The sequence below is a fragment of the Myotis daubentonii genome, chromosome 6 (assembly GCF_963259705.1).
Source record: "Myotis daubentonii chromosome 6, mMyoDau2.1, whole genome shotgun sequence".
Classification (NCBI taxonomy): domain Eukaryota; kingdom Metazoa; phylum Chordata; class Mammalia; order Chiroptera; family Vespertilionidae; genus Myotis; species Myotis daubentonii.
In genome coordinates, this window is record NC_081845.1 from 56591133 (window position 1) to 56609684 (window position 18552).

General features: G+C 39.5%; 1 protein-coding gene and 1 pseudogene across 4 annotated transcripts in view; one reads left to right on the plus strand and one right to left on the minus strand.

Annotated features, from left to right (window-relative positions):
• Positions 1–979: 979 nt before the first annotated feature.
• The window catches only part of CEP162 (centrosomal protein 162), a 76922-nt gene continuing 59349 nt past the window's right edge, over positions 980–18552 (plus strand). The window contains exons 1-7 of one of the 4 annotated variants that reach the window (XM_059701039.1): positions 980–1602; positions 2273–2386; positions 6334–6448; positions 10019–10165; positions 10489–10672; positions 12825–12889; positions 15803–15921. In XM_059701039.1, coding sequence (XP_059557022.1) covers positions 2330–2386; positions 6334–6448; positions 10019–10165; positions 10489–10672; positions 12825–12889; positions 15803–15921 — 687 coding nt within the window. In that variant the 5' untranslated portion in view covers positions 980–1602; positions 2273–2329. Of the gene's footprint in view, positions 1603–2272; positions 2387–6333; positions 6449–10018; positions 10166–10488; positions 10673–12824; positions 12890–15802; positions 15922–18552 lie in introns of those variants that run through there. The other 3 variants (XM_059701040.1, XM_059701041.1, XM_059701042.1) reach the window with 3 other exon arrangements.
• Positions 16125–16958, minus strand: LOC132236486 (transcription factor BTF3-like; annotated as a pseudogene).

Genomic DNA, 18552 nt, shown 5'->3' on the forward strand with positions numbered 1-18552 from the left:
AGAGGTCTCCATTGCAGGCTCAGGACCAGCACACAGTTGAGTTACACCTGAGTGAAGCTAGTGGAAGCCTGAGTGCAACGGTCCTAAGCAGCAGAGGCTGGAGTCAAAGATGAGGCTGAGAAGATCTGCATAATATAAATTAATGTGAAAGAGGCCTGATTTGCAAGAGGCTTACTAGTAGGGATGGGTGGGCTATAGAATTGGTACCTACCATCATCATGTATCTACACCAAACAAAATATAAAGGGAATTGAAATGATTTGTAGATTCAAAGGATTGAGTGAAATAATGCAGGTGAAGCTCCTATCAACTTCAGTGTGCAATAAATAGCAGCTTTTAAAAAATCTGTATTATTCAAATTTTGATCATAGGACACAGCTCTTGGCAGGATACATTTGTATCACAATAAAGACATGCTGAATCAGGCTGAAGATGTTGAGGTCCATAACCTGTGTCTGCCAGCAGCACCCCTTGTCGATTTTACTTTCACTACCATAAATGCTGTCCTCTGAAACTCCAAATTGTTGGTTTGGGGGTTTATTTTTAGAGAAATAGCAAAACAAACAAACAAACAACACACACACACACACACAAATAATTATAGATGCCGCTACAATGGGGAAAAGGAGGTGTAGCAGGTTGGTGTGTTAGGGTGTACTTTAAATTTCTTGCCCACTAGATGGTGGAACAGAGTCCTTATCCCGACAACTGGATGCTTTCTCACAGGTTTGAGTCTCTTTCACAACGCCACAAAGGACTTTGCACGTAGGAGAAACCCAATGCATTAAATGTTTTCAAAAACTTTCGCTTGTTAAGCAGCGAGCTGAAACGACAAAGGTGGGGAAGGTTAGAAAGAGATGAGAAGCAAGGCAATACAAGGACTAGGGGAGCTAAACTACATTTCCCAGAAGCCCACGGGTTGGACCTACAACACCCATCATGCACGTGTTCCCGCTCTCGTAACCGGTCTGTGCCTCCACGTTTCCGAGGAGCGCAGAGAGAGACGCGGGGTCCCTACTGTGCGGCAGCGACGGCTCTTACCGCCACAGGATCCTAAGCCGGGGCTATTCCCGCCTTCACTCTGAGGCAAAAAGACGCTAACCACCGTCCGGGCGGACCCACGAGCCACGTGACGAGCCCGGGTCATGTGACTCCGAGCCAGGCGGCTGATGTCTGTTACCCAGACAACTGCTGGGCCCCCAGCAGACTTCCCGGCAAAGCGCGGAATTCGGAGGCGAAGGTGGGTGAGGCGCGGACACTGCTTCCCCGGGGCCGAGAGTGTCCTCGGAGCTTTCGTTTTGGGTCCCTCCCCACCTCCGCCCGGACTCCAGCTGCAAGTGCGCCTTTGTCTTCCCGCCGCCACCGGAACCCGCGCTTCCTGGAGCCGGGACCCCTGCCGAGTGGGGACCCTGTAGGTGGGATCCGCTGTGACCAGGAATTTGAGGCCGAGACCGTCACCGCACGCCCCTTGCACGGTGGCGAGACGCTAATGAGGGGGAGGAGGTGTTCTTCCGAAGGTGCGGCTGCGAGGTGGGGGGCTCTGCGCGCCTCCCCTCTCCCGCCTCCCGGAGAGGAGGCTGCCGTGCGGGGCGCGCCGGGGAGGTGAGCTCCTAGGGTGCGGGGAGAGCTCTATGCTGCAAGGCTCTGCTGCATCGTTTTTGTTGACTTTCCCTCGCGACAAAAGGAACAACTTGATTCTGGTTGATGTGTATATTCCATTAATTTTATTTTAGGTAGATATTGAGACTTAATCGGCTCCATTTGATTCCATTTGTCTGTAGTATTTGGAAACATCCCCGTGCCTGGAAAGTCTGTTTTGCAAAGCTCTTAATAATGGATGGATAATTAGCTGAGTGATGAGTCAGCCCAAATTGTCCTGTGCTTTGCCAGAAAGAAACGGTGTTTTTGGATTTCCTAATTTTTAATTTTTAAAAGATTCCTTGAGAGGACCAGGTTTGTTTAAGGGATGTTAAATTTTAACACACGCGCGCGCATACACACATATGATAGAGTTAGGAAATATTGTGGAGGCCTTGAACAATAGGATGTTAACAATAAAAATGTATTTCTGGACTCTAAGTAAAAGGCAGACTGTGACAGCTGCTTTTCCAAATCAGTTTTGTGAATGAATTAGGACTCTTGCCCAGCTTACTGGTCCATAAGTGTGCATATATACTGAAATCAGAAAAAAATGTCTGAGGTTTAAGTCTGGTTGTTTTCATGATGTGATATAAATTTCCTCAAAAGATGTTTATTGTTTCTTGTTACTTAGTGTTCCAGTGTTGAAATACTTTGGAATGTTTATCTTGGCAAGTGAAAATTATTGATTATGGCTCACTATTCCAAAGAAAAACTGGATAAAGAGTTTGAACAGTTCATGAAAGAGGTAAGTGTTTATTATTAAAAGGTGTATTGTAAATTGGTCTCGTAAGAAATTCACCCTTCAGTTTTCTCTTTCACCTCTAAGATCCAGTCCATCGTCAAGGTTTGTCTCCATATTATACCTATTGTCCTTCTATTCCCTTCCTTTTCACTACCACTATCCTAGTCCAGGACACCAGCAGCTCAGCGGGGCTACTGCAGCAGTTCCCAAGTACTGTCCCAGCATTCCTTCACCATTCTGCCGCCTGCATGATGTGTTATATAAATCAGACTCTGTTGGCCTGCTGTTATCTATACTAATAAAAGGGTAATATGCTAGCCAGGACGTCTTCCAGGCGTCCTTCCAGACGTCCTCCTGGACAAAGCCACGGTGGCGGGGGCCGAGGCAGAGGTGGTTAGGGGTGATCAGGCCGGTAGGGGAGAGCGGTTAGGGGCGATCAGGCAGGCAGACAAGTGAGCAGTTAGGAGCCAGCAGTCCTGAATTGCGAGAGGGATGTCCGACTGCCGGACATCCCCCGCTTGGAGAGGGTGCAAGCTCGGCTGAGGGACACTCCCTCCCCCAAACCCCCCCGTGCACAAATTTCTTGCACTGGGCCTCTAGTATAGAATAAAAGTCCAAACTCATTCCCAGGGTTTACAAAGCCCTGGATGATTTTACTCATGCCTATTTCACTGACTTTATATCACTCTTATTACCCACTTATGTTACAGTGGCCTTTTCCACTCTAGACATGTCAAGCTCAACTCATAGTAGGAGCTTTGCACTGGCTGTTCCCTCTGACAATAATGTTGTTCCCCTATTCTTCACTGGGCTGGCGAAAATCTCATCTTAAATATTACTACCTCAGAAAAGGTTTTTTCTGTTCATCCAGTAAGAAAGAAACCACTAAGTCACTTAGTATACCATGTATTTATACTATACAAAAGCATAATAATACTATGCAAGTATTATTTTACTTATATAGGTCTATTTTCTGTTTCCCATCATAAGAATGCTTAATCTATGACAAGTTGTAGCATATGTCAATGTCTCATTCTTTTTTATAGCTTAATAATATTTTATTGTATGGGTTTACCACATGTTTACCCACTTACTAGTTTATAGACATTTGAGTTCTTTCCACTTTTTGGCAATTATGAATAATTATGGTATGAACAGTCATGCACATGTTTTTGAATGGATGTACGTTTTCATTTCTCTTGTGTATATACCTAGTAGTAGGAATGCTGGGTCATATGGTAACTCTGTTTAACCTTTTGGGGAACTGCCAGACTGTTTTCTAAGTGGCTGTGCCATTTTCCATTCCCAGCAGCAGTGTATTAGTGTATTGGGGTTCCAGTTTCTTCATATCCTTGCAGCACTGTTAATTACTTGGGGACCAGCTGTTTTTCTTTTGTTTTTTGTTGTTGTTATTTTTGTCGTCGTTTTTGTTAATCCTAACCTGAGGATATTTTTCCCATTGATTTTTGGAAAGAGTGGAAAGGAGGGGGAGAGCCATAGAGAGAGAAACATTGACGTGGGAGAGACACACATTGATTGGTTGCCTTCCACATGCACCCCGACGGGCACTGGGAAATCGAATCTACAACCAAAGTACATGCCCTTGACCGGAATCAAACCTGGGACCCTTCAGTCCATGGGCCGATGTTTTAACCACTGAGTCAAACCAACTAGAGCTTTTGTTTTGTTTTAAATATGTTTTTATTGATTTGAGAGAGAGAGACATCAATTGGGGATCAAGCCTGCAACCCAGGCATGTGCCCTGACCAGAATCGAACCAGCGACCTTTTGGTGCATGGGCTAAGACTCCAACCAGCTGAGCCATACCAGTCAGGGCTGTTTTGTTTTTAATTATTGTAATCTGGAAAGCAGTGCAATATTGTCAAAAGTGGAAATACCTACTATGTATTAAACAATAGGGTGGGCATTCTGCATTTTTATTTATGTTTTTTGATTTTTGCCCCAAGCATGCAAGGTCAGTGCTATTATGACTATTTTTAACAGATGAATTAAGTAAAAAGAGGTGTAATATTCCCTAAGCAATAGAGCTAGCATATTTTGAAGTTGAAGTTTCAACTCAGATCTGTCAGGCCCCCATACCTATATACTCCTTCCACACTCTTATGTGGCCATGGAGTTTAGAAGGAGTAGACTGAGTCTGAGACAGATTCTCAGAATTCGGTAAACAGGAAGATGTAGGGAGGAGAGTGAAATGGGACATTTTGAGGTGATAGTGAAGTTTAGAGACTGAGTGGAAGATGATGCAACTAAAATTCAGGTGGGATAAATAATATATTTTCTTCCCTCCTCTCTTCCTGCCTGGTTGTCAGGGAAGACAGTTAGTTGTTTTTGAACGTTTAAAAATTGACAGTCTTACAAATCATTGAGCTAGAGTTGCTTGGTTGGCAGGTGGAAATGTGTGTTGTCATCTTGGAAGTTCAAAAGGTCACTCTGGTAGCAGTGTCCTTGTTGGGAGACTAAACAGTGTAGTAGAAAGTGGAAAGGTTTTAGTCACAGACATCTCAGTTTGAAACCCAGCTCTGTAACACCAGCAGTAGCCTCTTTAAGCCTCGTTTAACCTCTTTAAACTGTTTCCCTGTCTGTAAATCTCTTCTAGATTACTTCAAGATTGAGATAATTTGAGAATAGATCCTGACATAGAACAGGTATAGGATCAATGTTGATTGCTTCTTTGGGAAGAGTGCGCAGAATGAGAATAAAAGGAACCAAGAGCAGAGTCCTGGGGAAGTCTAGTGTTAAAGAAACAGACATTGCCAGGAGCTATTAAAGTAGGTGGTGAGGAAGGTTACTGAGCTTTTCCCACCAAACCACCAAGTTTTCCACAGAGCTTGGAGGACATGAATGCTGTGAAGTCAGAGGTAGGGAGTTTCAAGAAGTGTCAGAGTTGGTCAGCGGCATCAAGTTCCATGACGTGAGCAGGGAAGGGGGCTGACAGTGGTCCTTGTTGGTGGTGTTAGGAGGTCTTTGGTACCCGGAGGAGAGCTGTTTTGGATGAGAACCAGGTTTTAAGGATTGTTTGGCTTGGTTTAGTGTTGTTTTTTAAACAGAGTAGCCCAGAGTGTTCATTCTTCCAGTCCACAGTTGTGCCTGGGGATGCCGTGATGAGCAGGTTTTTCATCTGAAGGAAGGGTGAGAGGAGGGGGAGGAGGGATTAAGATACAGAGATAAAATGGGGTGACCAAGGAAGTAACAACTTGGAGAGGTGGGAAGTGACCCCTCTGCAGGTTCTCCATAAAGTGGAAGAAACAATTTCTCTTCTGAGAGAGAAAAGCAGTTTTAACAGGTGAGTTTAGTGATGGAGTGAGCGGGAAGGGGGTGGGTTTTGATTGAAGGTCTTCTATTTTCTCAGTGAGGAGAGAGGCCAAGTTACTGGCTAAGAGTCAGGGGGCTAGGTTGGGGTTAGAGTACGGAGTTTAGGGTTGTAGTAAAATTTGGGTCTGAAGAGTTGAAAAGGACAAGTAAATATTTGTTAAATCCTATCAATTACTGTGACAAAATGCTAATTTCTCTGGTAAACACCTAAAACTCAGCTCTCCCTGGTCTTAGAATTCTGTGTTCTAGAGTGATGTTAGGTAATTTTGCTCAATCATTATTTATTCTTAGACCCTCAAAAATGTCTAAAAGAGGATTGTATTTTTCTTTTTTTCCTTTCCTGATTTTCTTGATCAAATTTTCTTTATTTCTTTGTTGTTATTGGTCTCCCTAGTTAGTTTACGTGTTTAATTCTGTGTATGAAATTGGTGTTCAGAGATATGTGCTTGATTTTTAACTTATTTTGGTCATATATGTTTAGAAATATGAATTCATACATCAATGCTGAGAATATTGCTTATGTATGGAATAGTTGAACTGTGAGAGAAGGAAGAAACATTTTAGTGATGAATCTGGAATTCTCAAATTTAAAATTTAGTAGCTTATATCTGATTCAGCTTTCAGATGATTCTTTTGAAAATTCAAACAAAACACCTAGACAACCTAAAAGAGAAGTGAAAAAGAAAGACACACTGCCATGGTGGATAACAGAAGGTGATTTCGAAGATGGTGGTAAATATTGCTGATTTTTCATTTCACATTATTTGACCACAAGGGGTCAGTCAAGACTTTTAATTCTGGATTTTGTTACTGTACTATAAATATATAAAGACAGTAATTTGAATTTACTTTCTTCACTTTATTATATACAGTATTATATACTTGAGAGTCTATGTTTCTGCATTATTAGGTTATTTTACATTGAGATCACTTTTATTTACTCAAATTAAGATGATGAATAATATCAGTATGTTTATATATAATTATATTTAATGGTAAATTGATTTAAGGTGATTTAATAAAATATCCTGACAACATATTAATGTCATTGCATGGGCAGAGTTTAACAAATCTATAGATTTTGGTATCACAGTTTCTTATAACATTAGTAAAATAAATTATCACAGAACTATTCCTCATTGCATTGTTACAAATAGAGAATTACTCTCTGGAGCAGCAGTCGCCAACCTTTCGGGCCTCACGGACTACCAGTGGTCCGTGGACCACCGCTTGGCGACTGCTGCTCTGGAGTGTTTTCTTCAGTGTACTATGTATGGTGATCGTTGTATCTCTAAGGAACTGAGACTACCATGAAATACCTATGTTCACACTGCTTGCGGGTCATTAAGCACCATTTTATAAACTGATAAGATTTAGTATCTCTTGGGGGAAAATTTACCCATGGCTTTTGTTTTTCCCCCATAAAATGGCCCAAATGCCCTAATGTGATAGTTAGGGCTCTACCTAATCTGACTGGAACCCTCCTTTCTAGCCTCATGCGCTCCAGCCATATTCGGTTTTTCCTTCTCTGCTGGAAGCATCATTGGCTCCATGCCTGTGTGCGTTAGCTCGTGCTTTCTTGCTCTAGGATGCCTTTCCTCTCATCCTTCTTGTCCAGTAAAGTTTGGTATCACCTCTTTTGTAATCCTTCCCTAACTCTTCTAACTCCCTTACCAACACAATTATTTCCTCCTTTGTTTCAGTGTCAAAACACCGTAATAGCTTTTATGCATTGTGGTTATACTTGTACCCTACTGCTGAGATCGGCAGCTTTGTGAGGGCAGGAAACACTTCTTTTCCTTGTATCCCCTGACCCTTAATGTGTTTAACAAATGAATGTAAGAGTGAATTTGATAGTCATTTACCTGTTCTTAATAATGTAAATAAGGAATTGATTAATTGAAAAATTCAGTGCATTTTTTTTCATAAATCCCCAAACTACACAACAGTGTTAAAGTTTGCATGTGAAGAATTCTTTTTTAGAATCTTTCCGTCCGTTGTAAAGGATATAATATGATGAAGTGCTATTGGAATTGTTGACAAAGATTTGAGAGTTAATTAGCATTAAAGTCTCTTTTCTAGAAAATAATCAGATGGAATGATGTGTAAATTCACTTCAAAGGGAAAGAATAGGTCCTGGACCAACACTCGAAGGTAGTCTGACTAAAGGTATTACTAATTTTTATTTTTATTTTTTTTATTTTTTATTTTTTTTAAATATATATTTTATTGATTTTCCACAGAGAGGAAGGGAGAGAGATAGAGAGTTAGAAACATCGATGAGAGAGAAACATCGATCAGCTGCCTCCTGCACATCTCCCACTGGGGATGTGCCCGCAACCCAGGTACATGCCCTTGACCGGAATCGAACCTGGGACCTTTCAGTCCGCAGGCCGATGCTCTATCCACTGAGCCAAACCGGTTTCGGCGGTATTACTAATTTTTAAAAGGATTTATCAATCAGTGATGGATTTGACTAGTAAAGGATGCAAGGAAGGATACTTAAGAAATAAACTTTGCCCAGCTGGTGTGGCTCAGTGGTTGAGCATTGACTCTTGAACCATGAGGTTAAGGTTCAATTCTGGTCAGGGCACATGCCCAGGTTTTGGGCTCAATCCCCAGTAGGGGGCATGCATGAGGCATCCAGTCACTGTTTCTCAGCATTGATGTTTCTAACACTCTCTCCCTCTTCCTTCCTCTTTCTGAAATAAATAAAATCATATTTAATAAATAAACACATAAATAGAAACAAACTTTGACATTGTCCTTTTACACACAAGGGAGAGAGTTTCTCCACCCAAGGGCATAACCTGATCCCTGTTCAGTCACAAACTGTAATAGAGTTTATGGTATGTTCTGAGTACCAGGTGACTGACTCTTAGTACTAGATGATTCCTCTCATCAAGGTGTAGAAGCTTCTGAGGGAGATGGCAACACCCTCTTGAGGAGAGGAACCCATTACCCACCCTAGATAGATGCCATTAAACGTCAGCATTGAGAACTCCTGCCTTATAATTTTGCTTTCTCTTTGAGTTACCATAAGGACAAAATGTTCTGCCTAGAGCAGCGGTTCTCAACCTGTGGGTCGCGACCCTTATGGCGGTCGAACGACCCTTTCACAAGCGTCGCCTAAGACCATCCTGCATATCAGATATTTACATTATGATTCATAACAGTAGCAACATTGCAGTTATGAAGTAGCAACGAAAATAATTTTATGGTTGGCTCACAACATGAGGAACTGTATTTAAAGGGCCAGAAGGTTGAGAACCACTGGCCTAGAGGGTAAAACCGTCTAATCCTGCTGGGTGTCCTCTTCATTACCAATAACTCAGTTGCACCTTGGTTTCGGTTATAGTAGTCTCTTGTGAGCTCGGTTAGCATGGGTCACATCCCTGCGTCAGCATTGGAACCAGGTGAAACCCGGACAGACAGCACCCCAGCCTTGGCATGCAACTTTCTTCTTTGACGTGTCTCTTGATTTTCTGCAGCTGTGGACGTTATTTGAGCTATGGAACCATCATGCACACCTAAAGCCATAAAATAAATAGATTCTGAACCCTTTCCAAGAGGACACTAATTAGGAAATTGCATACAAAATTTGTGACTTCTTAAGGCTTCCTGCAAAGCAAAGGTTATATTTTCCTAATCTTAATACGTATTTCTATCATGTATTATAATCTGTTTTCTCTATCAGTTTTTTACAACAAATGTGTAGCATTGGGATAAAGAAATTTTGATGTTACATAACTTTTTCATTGTTTTCTATTGCTTTTGGAATAAAGAGAAAATTTCACTCCTGGCCTTTGAGGATGAGAATGGTCTAACCATCAGCTCCTGCTCTGGGCTTATTTCTACCCTGACTTACCTTTACTCTCTAGTCTAGACCCACCTTCACTGGCTTTTTTGCATCCTCTGATATGGCTGTTCCCTCACATTGTTGACCCTTTGTACCTCTTCCCTCTACCTGGAATTGTCTCCCTTTTCCATTTCAGCTGGTTATTTACTACTCTTCCTTCACATAGGGCAGACACTGTTCTTTAAAATAGCATGGTGCACTGTATAAAAGTGCTGTGCTCTTTTCACCCTCATAATGCAAAATTTTAAAATATTCTTAAGATACACTGCAAACAAATGTAATTTTTCTTTTGTGAATTTTAGGTTTGATGGATTTTTATTTAATAGATTAGATTTATTTTATAGCTACTGTCCACAAAATTAGTATAATAGTATGGTGTTGGCGTAGTTGTCAAAACAATGTCCTGAATATAAATATCCAGTTATATGAAATCCCATCCCTAGGACGGCTTGGAACAAATGTAAGCTATCTGAAAACAAAGGTGACTTCTCAGCCTATTATGGAAATAGAAGAGGAGTCTGCTGAGAGGATTCAGTTTCTCAAGAGCAGTGGGACCTCTATCCTAAGTATTGACAGCTTAGAAACAAATGGTAAGAAATGTGAGACGTATGAGTTGATAGGTTAGTTACTATGCTTATTATCAGAATTTTTACAAAAATTACAATCTTGAAGCACTTAGATTTAATATCTTTCTAAAAAGTTTACAATTACACTTATAGAGAAGCCTTATAATCTTATTGATTATGAATATATATCTATGCTTATTGATTATGAATATACTATATTGGGTGAAAGATTAACTAAAGTATGTTTTAAATTTTTTAAAATTTAGTATATAATGTTAAATGCATCACTAAAATTAATTTTATCAAAATTCTGTATGTTAATAAAATGTATTTGTGCCTTCATTTAGAAAGAGTAGTTTCTGAGCTCAATCATAGTGTTCTCGGATTGGGATTGGACACATTCGAAGAAAAAGAAGAAAAAGAGCAATTTTTTGCCAGACTTGAGAAAGGGTTAACATCTTCCATTGATTATTCAAGATTAAATAAGGAATTGGATTCTAATGACTCCACACATTTTAAAGCTTTACATAGGTAATGTAACTATATTATAAACTAATCGTTAAATGATTTTTTTTGTGTGTGTTTTTCTAACTTTTTGGAAGACTGGTATATACTTGGACTAAAATGGGTAAGTATTATAACAGGCAAAAGTAGAATCTTATTTTTAACTCTATTCTCTGTTTATTATGTTGGTCAGAGTTTTTCTTTTATGTGAACAGAATACATTGATTTGTATTCGAGAGCCCACTCTCCCTCCAGATATCTGAATGTCATGCCTGAGATATTACTGAGACTAACAGCACATTGCCAGAAAGACCTTACTAGGAAGGTAACTTACCAAGTGATTTTCCACAGATAAGGTAAATAACTGAGTTCAGGTAGCTGTTAGATACTCAGAGGGGAAAGGAACAGAAACGGGTTGGGGAACCAGGGAGCAAAGACACAAACCAGGGTTTGTGTCCTACCTTTGTGTATATTTGACCCTAATGATTATTTGAACACCTCATTTATTCTGGAAATCCTGCTAGTTGACTGAGCTTGTCCTCTGTAAGTAAGGTAGACTTTTGACATTTTCAAGATCTTTGTGAAACCTGAATCTTTCATTTCCTCAGTTTTACATATCATTTAATATTTTAATTTTAAGTGAAAGCCAGATTATAATTCTAAGATTTTGAAGAACACCAAACTATAATTATTAGTACCTGCTTTCCTCACGAGGCTTAGTTTCTTACAGATAGTGGACAAAGCAGTGATTACCATGGACTGTGTGGGCTCTGAGATTGTTACCCTACTTGGACGTTAACAAGTTAGCCTGCCAGTTTTATGAATGCTGACAAGATTCCTGGGTCAGAAACAAAGGGCTTTATTTCTAAAAAATAAAGGCTTTATTTCAACAGAATCAGTTCAGTACCTGAATGCCAAATTCATTTGCCTCAGTTCCCTATGCCCCACACGGCCCACAGGGCAACACAAAGGGTCCATGATGGCTGTCGGCACACGTGGTGGGTTGCTTTACAGGAGAGGACCTGTCACTGAGCATAGAGAATCTACTGCTTTATAGTAAAGTGGGAACAAGCCTTCTCTTTGGGCAGAAACATTGCTTCATCTCTCAAGGTTGCTCACGGCCAACACAACCCTGAGAAATGACTAGGAAAGGGGGGGTTCATGCCTTGCATTCTTGGCATACCCATCAGGAACATGCAGACCCATGGTGATTGCCTTAGTGACAACATAGATTAAGCCTGTATAGGTTTATTAGTCACAGGATTTTGCCCCTTTGCAATATTTAACTTTTTTCTGATTTCTTAACAAAATTCTTAACTACTGATATTTTTGCTCTAAAACAGACTAGTCAGAGTGCAGCACAGTATTGAAATGCAAAATTATTTTCCGCTATTACTAATATCTCTAATAATAAAAGAGTTAAATGCTAATTAGACCAGATGTCCTTCCAGACAAAGCCACAGCGGGCAGGGCCACCGCAGTAGAGGCCCTTGCAGAATTTTATGCATTGGGCCTCTAGTAGTTTTACAATTCTTTGGACCTTTTAATCTCACTGGCAACAGGATTGATGGACTGAAAAAGATGGAACTGATTCCTGGGTTTGAAAAAAAGCATATCTGAACTAATATATCCAGTGCAATTCAGACTTGCTCCAGCTTCTCTGTTACCTTGCTGAGTTTTTCTTGCAAGCATGTCAAACTCGTGGCTGGTGGGTTTAAATGAGGCATGAGGCCCACTGGCCATGGGTTTGACTGGCCATGAGCTTGGTAAGACTCCTGTTTAGCTCCTATTTCAGGAGTAAGTTGCTTATTAGCATGTAAATGACTATGGTATTTTTTTCCTGGCCTCCTTGTAGACTTCAGTGGTTCTCATAACTTGTCAAGTCCTAATCTTTAGTGTAAAAAGGACATCTGGAGCCTGAGACATGTAAATGCACAAATTTATGTATAGAGTTAAAAATTATGGCATGTTTTCCTTTGTATTATTTTGTCAGCTACAATTAAGCTGTAAGGAAATGTTATTTTCAAAATGTTTTGCTTATAGCTCCCAAGTTTTTTGCTTTTGATAGAACTTGAGAAGAAATACATAATATTAGAGGTTTTAAAAAATATACATGAAGGATTTCATGGAAATGTATTATTAACATGTAATACTAAATTAAATAAATATTTTTTTCTAGTAATCAAGCTAATATAGAACTAACCGAAGATAAACATGAGAATGAGTCAAAACTTGAACTGGCAGGTAATTTCATTGGTTTAAAATTTACAGTATTTGAAAAGATAATATAGCTTTTAATAAAGATATTGGTAAGAAAAAAATAATTAAAGAGAAATCATATTGTCTTGGAAAGAGCTTCAAACAGGTAGAGTGAATTGCTTGTGTTGTAACCTGAGCCACCGGGAAGTTGTTAAAAGTCCACCGCTGCCTAATTTGTTGGGAGTGGGCTGTGGACCAGTTGGGAAGACAGAAAAAAGGAGTTTTGTGCTAGTAGCAGGGAAACCTGTGGAGCCAAGACAAACACCTTTAAAGCTTGATTGTGGCAGTACATCTTTTTCCATCTACTGACTTTTAATGTATCTGTGTTTTAAAATGATTTTCTTATAGATACCATATAGCTGGGTTTTGCTTTTTTTATCTAATCTGACAATCTCTGACTTTTAATTCAAGTGTTTTTACACTTTATAAAAATATATTTCTTGGATTGATTATTTACTGTATTGCTATTTGTTTTTGTATCTTTCCATCTTTTTTTTTATTTGGTTTATTTGTGTTTTTTTTGTCTTGCATTTTGTTGGATTGAGTATTTATAGTATTCCATTATCCCTTCTTTTGGCTGGTTATACCTCTTTTTGCTGTATTTTTTGTCTTAATTGCCCTAAGATTCACAATATGCAGCTTTATCTTATTAGAGTCTACTTTCAAACAATATTTTACAATTGCTGACAGTTCTATAGCTGATAGTAGTAGAACTAGGTAGTGAGTCCAAGACTACTGGCTCCTGGTTGCGCTCTTAAGCATTATATTACTTGCACTGTTTTTTTTTTTTTTTTAAATATGTTTTATTGATTTTTTACAGAGAGGAAGGGAGAGAGACAGAGAGTCAGAAACATCGATGAGAGAGAAACATCGACCAGCCGCCTCCTGCACATCCCCCACCGGGGATGTGCCCGCAACCCAGGTACATGCCCTTGACCGGAATCGAACCTGGGACCTTTCAGTCCGCAGGCCGACGCTCTATCCACTGAGCCAAACCGGTTTCGGCATTGCACTGTTTCTTATACTACCTGTTTGTAATCCCATAAACACTACATTCCCATCCATTGATTGGAAGTAGTTCCCAAATCCCAAGTAGTTGTCTAAGTTCATTGTCTCCCCCCTCCTTGTACATCATCTCTTTTTAAACAAATTTAATCTCTTAGGTTACTTAAAATTTAGTGCTTCCTACCTAGAATATTAGAATCTTCATCATTTTCATATTGGTCCTAGAACCTAGAACAATGTCTAATACAAAGTAATTTCTCAATAACTGTGAATTTAATTGTGTCTACTGATATTTAAAAATCCCACTGTTTTTCCTCAAATGGTGGAGAAACAAAGGTGAGCTTCTCAACTTCGAAATATAGATGCTAACCAGGTAACCTAGCTTATCTGTCTAGGTTATAATACCATGCTGTTCCAACCTCATATTCCTTATGAACTAAGTGGAAATGTTTCTGTAGGCAGATCTCAGTGGAAGCATCTCTGTTTAATTTCCAAGCCCTCTCAAGTTTATTCCCACACTTCTATTTATAGCTACATTTAAGTTGTCTCCTCCTTTCTAAAAGAAGACTGAAGGACAGTCTTTCCAAAAGCAGATTCTAGTACCTCATGCAGTCTTTCTCCCATCAGGCCATCCTGTTTCTGAATGTGATCTATCTTTTGAACTACAAGTAAGATTGCATTTTCTTCTAGAATGGTTGATTCTACCCTGTAAAGGTTATTACGCTTTACAGTCTGTAGGTCTCAGTCAATTCTTCATAAGAGCTATAAACAAGTTACAAATTGTTGAATAGATCCTGGCCAAATCATCCCTGCCTTGTCTTCTCAATAAATAGTCTGATGGAATCATGTTAACATGGACACACCCTTCCCATCTGCTGCAAAGTCATTGAGATATAATTTGGACTTTTAGCTGAGAAGTGCCCAGTCTTGGGAAACAGTGAAGGTCATATAGGCCAATATTTCCTCAGGGAAGTATCAGAGATAGACCTCTCATGAGTAGCATTTAAAGCTTATAGTAGAGATACCTACAGATACCAAAAAAATCAATCAGCTTAAAAAATGAATAGCCCTAGCCTGTGTGGCTTAGTTGGTTGCACATAGTCCCATGCACCAATCCAAGCAGGGCACATGCCTGGGTTGTGGGTTCGATCCCTGGTAGGGGGCACATAGTTGCCAGCTGATCGATGTTTCTCACATCGATGTTTCGCTTTCTCCCCCTTCCTCTCTCGAAAATCAATTTAAAAGACACTTTTTTTAAAAAAAAGCAAAAGCCATGCTTTTATGAGTCAACATTTTACAAAAGTGCTGGCTTTTATAAGTAAGCAATTTGAGATTTTTGTCTTTAAAAAACAAATATTAAAATTTCTTTTAAAGATGATATAAAATCTTGGGTAGCTCTACATACTTTAGTCAGTTAACACTATCAAAGATTAAAAATAAAAGTACTTGAGCCGAAACCAGTTTGGCTCAGTGGATAGAGCGTCGGCCTGCGGACTCAAGGGTCCCGGGTTCGATTCCGGTCAAGGGCGTGTGCCTGGGTTGCGGGCACATCCCCGGTGGGAGATGTGCAGGAGGCAGCTGATCGATGTTTCTCTCTCATCGATGTTTCTGGCTCTCTGTCTCTCTCCCTTCCTCTCTGTGGAAAATCAATATAAGTATATTTAAAAACAATAAATAAAAATAAAAGTACTTGAAAGGACAAAAAATGGAATAAAATTAAGACAGTCTTAAAAATTGAATTATTAAATCTTTGCAAAAAAATCTGTAATTTATATTTATGTCAATATTTCAATAAATTATTCTTATGTGGAATTCTTCCTTTTGAAATCAGTCATTTCCTGGAAATTGATTTTTTTATGTGATCCTTATATTTTTTAAAATTTTTTTCTTCAGAAAATTACAGTGATGATTTTGAAGATGAGGAGGATATTGATGGACCTTTGACTACTAAAGATGAAGAGACAAATTCCAAAGAAAATTCCAAATCAGAAAAAATAAGTGCACCCAAACAGGTACATATCAATTATCTATTTGATAATTTTGAAACTTCAAATTTATAACTTCATAATTTATCACTTTAGCTGTTATTATTTGGAGAGTTCAAAATATGGAGTTCTTTATAGTCTTTTTTTGTTTGTTTGTTGTTTGTTTCTTTGTTATTACATGATTCTACCAGTTAAATCTTTAATAAAATTCCATCAAAGATTATGTCATATTATATGCCATGATTAGCTTTCTACAAACAACTTTGCTTTCTGTGTATGAATCAGTGTCAATGAAATAAAAAATAAAACTATACTAGGCAGAGAACTTTATTAACCTGTTTCAAACTTTATTCCCAAGCTTCTTCAGCTTAATTAGCTGCAAAGAATGATTTATGTATAAGCAAAAACTGAAAAGAGCTGCTATGTCCAGGGGCATTGGGCTAAAAAATATTAGAGATCTAGATTTTATCAGATCCATAAACAAAATTTGAAAAAGCAGTCATAATAGAAAATACCAGCTCCCAGAAACTTCTTTAAGTTTATCTCCTTCAGAAGTTGACTCAGTTCAGTTTGCTTCATTCTTGGAAGCCTCATCGAAATTCTCCACAAGATCTGTAACTTCATCATCCTCATCCTCTCCAGTAGCAATGGCGCGTTTCCATCCACAGGTTGTTTGGGCAGAGCTTCAGCCAGTCTCCTCAAACTAGTCAGACTGCCTGCCCAAGCTGGTTCGAGATGCTAATAGCATTTCTGTCAGCTGCTTTGTCTCAGCATGGCCTGTGATGGTGAAAGTGTTCGCTGCCAGAGATGCCTGAACTTTAGGGTTGTTAAAGTGGATCACTGTTCCTTAGTTTGTAAACATATTTATCTCTTCAATACCAGAGATACTGTTTACCCCTAACTTCTTTAAGGAGAACTGAAGTTTTTTTATCATCTGCTGTATCGTGTGCTGTGAACCACCTTCTTTCTACGAGCAGTTCCTTTCCCACCAATGTGCACTTGTGCCTGCAGTTTGGCAAGTTTCTCTTGGTTCATGATAGTTTCTTACATCTTGTTGGGGAGGAAACGGGCTGAGTGGGGGACTAAGGCTGAGTGGGGGGTTTTAGGGCAGACCAGCTGAGAAGAAGCACACACACGCAGGGATGCGAGATCAGTTCTTTATAGTCTTGCTTATTGTTGTAAAGTTATAGGTCTCTTAACATACAGACATTTCCTTAACTCAGGATGTCAGTGTGGTGTAAATCTTAATGAAATATCATGGCAGTTGGTAATATTCTTAAGGATATCTTTTGGCAAGTAATTTCCTTAACTTAAGCTTTAGAAGTTGAAAACTTAATTAAAATCTCAAGTCAAATTTTAAGCAGACATAATAAATTACACTTTTCTTTGGTAGGTCTTGTCCTTGTGAATACAATAAATACCCCTCCTTAGGATTTATGCTAGTAGTAACATTAGTGTCTGAGATCATAAATTATTCTCTTCACATTCAACATTGCTGTACTCTGTCTCATTTTTCAGTTTTTAACCTAGTTAAGGGTACTACAGCATATTGCCTATCTGATACAACTTATCCTTGAACTATCTAATAGTCACCAGTAGGACAATTATTATTATGTTGGTCTTGATCTGAACAGTCTCTTTTGGGACTACATGTTAGGACTAGATGTTTTGAACATGTGTGAAGCCATAAACTATCTAAAAAGAAGTAAGGAACACTTTTGGGTATTAATAAATATTATTTTCTTAAGAAAATTATCTTACTCTAACCTAGTAATTTGCCTTTGGGTGTCTGTATCATGTAGCTTGGGTGGAAAAACCCAGGTGACCTTAGAAATACCCCCAAATTAAAGAGATCTGATGAGTATCCTTAGAAATGTAATGGGGTTTATACTTGGAATATGGCAGTTATATTTTATGAAAAATAAATAGATCAGTAGAAGACACATCAGTAGTGGTGTGTTATATTAAGGAAGGATAGCCTGCATTAAAATGTGTTAACCTAAATGTGGAAACCTAGGAGAGAGTTGCCTGGGTAAGGATCAAAATAGGAAGGTGCCCTAACCGGTTTGGCTCAGTGGATAGAGCGTCGGCCTGCGGACTCAAGGGTCCCAGGTTCAATTCCGGTCAGGGACATGTACCTTGGTTGTGGGCACATACCCAGTGGGGAGTGTGCAGGAAGCAGCTGATCGATGTTTCTCTCTTATCGATGTTTTGAACTCTCTATCCCTCTCCCTTCATCTCTGTAAAAAATCAATAAAATATATTTTTAAAAAATAGGAAGGTAATAAAGCTCTGTTATAATAAGACTAGAGGCCCAGTGCACAAATTCATACACTGGTGGGGTTTGGCCAGCCCGCCCTGAGGGGGGCCGATTGGGGCGGGCCAGTGGGGGGGAGAGGCTGTGAGCGGTTGGCTGGCAGGCCCTGTCCACAATGGGGGGGGGGGACTGATCGGGGGTAGAGCAGGCCAGGGGGAGGGGCTGTGAGAGGGTTAGGGGGGCCCATAAGGCCCCAATGGGGCTGGTTGGTTGCTGCAGTGCCCATCATAGTGACTGGTTGTTCTGGTCGTTCCATCATTCCAGTTGCTTGGCTTTTATCTATACTAATAAAAGTGTAATATGCTAATAAGACCAGACGTCCTTCTGGACAGCCTTCTGGA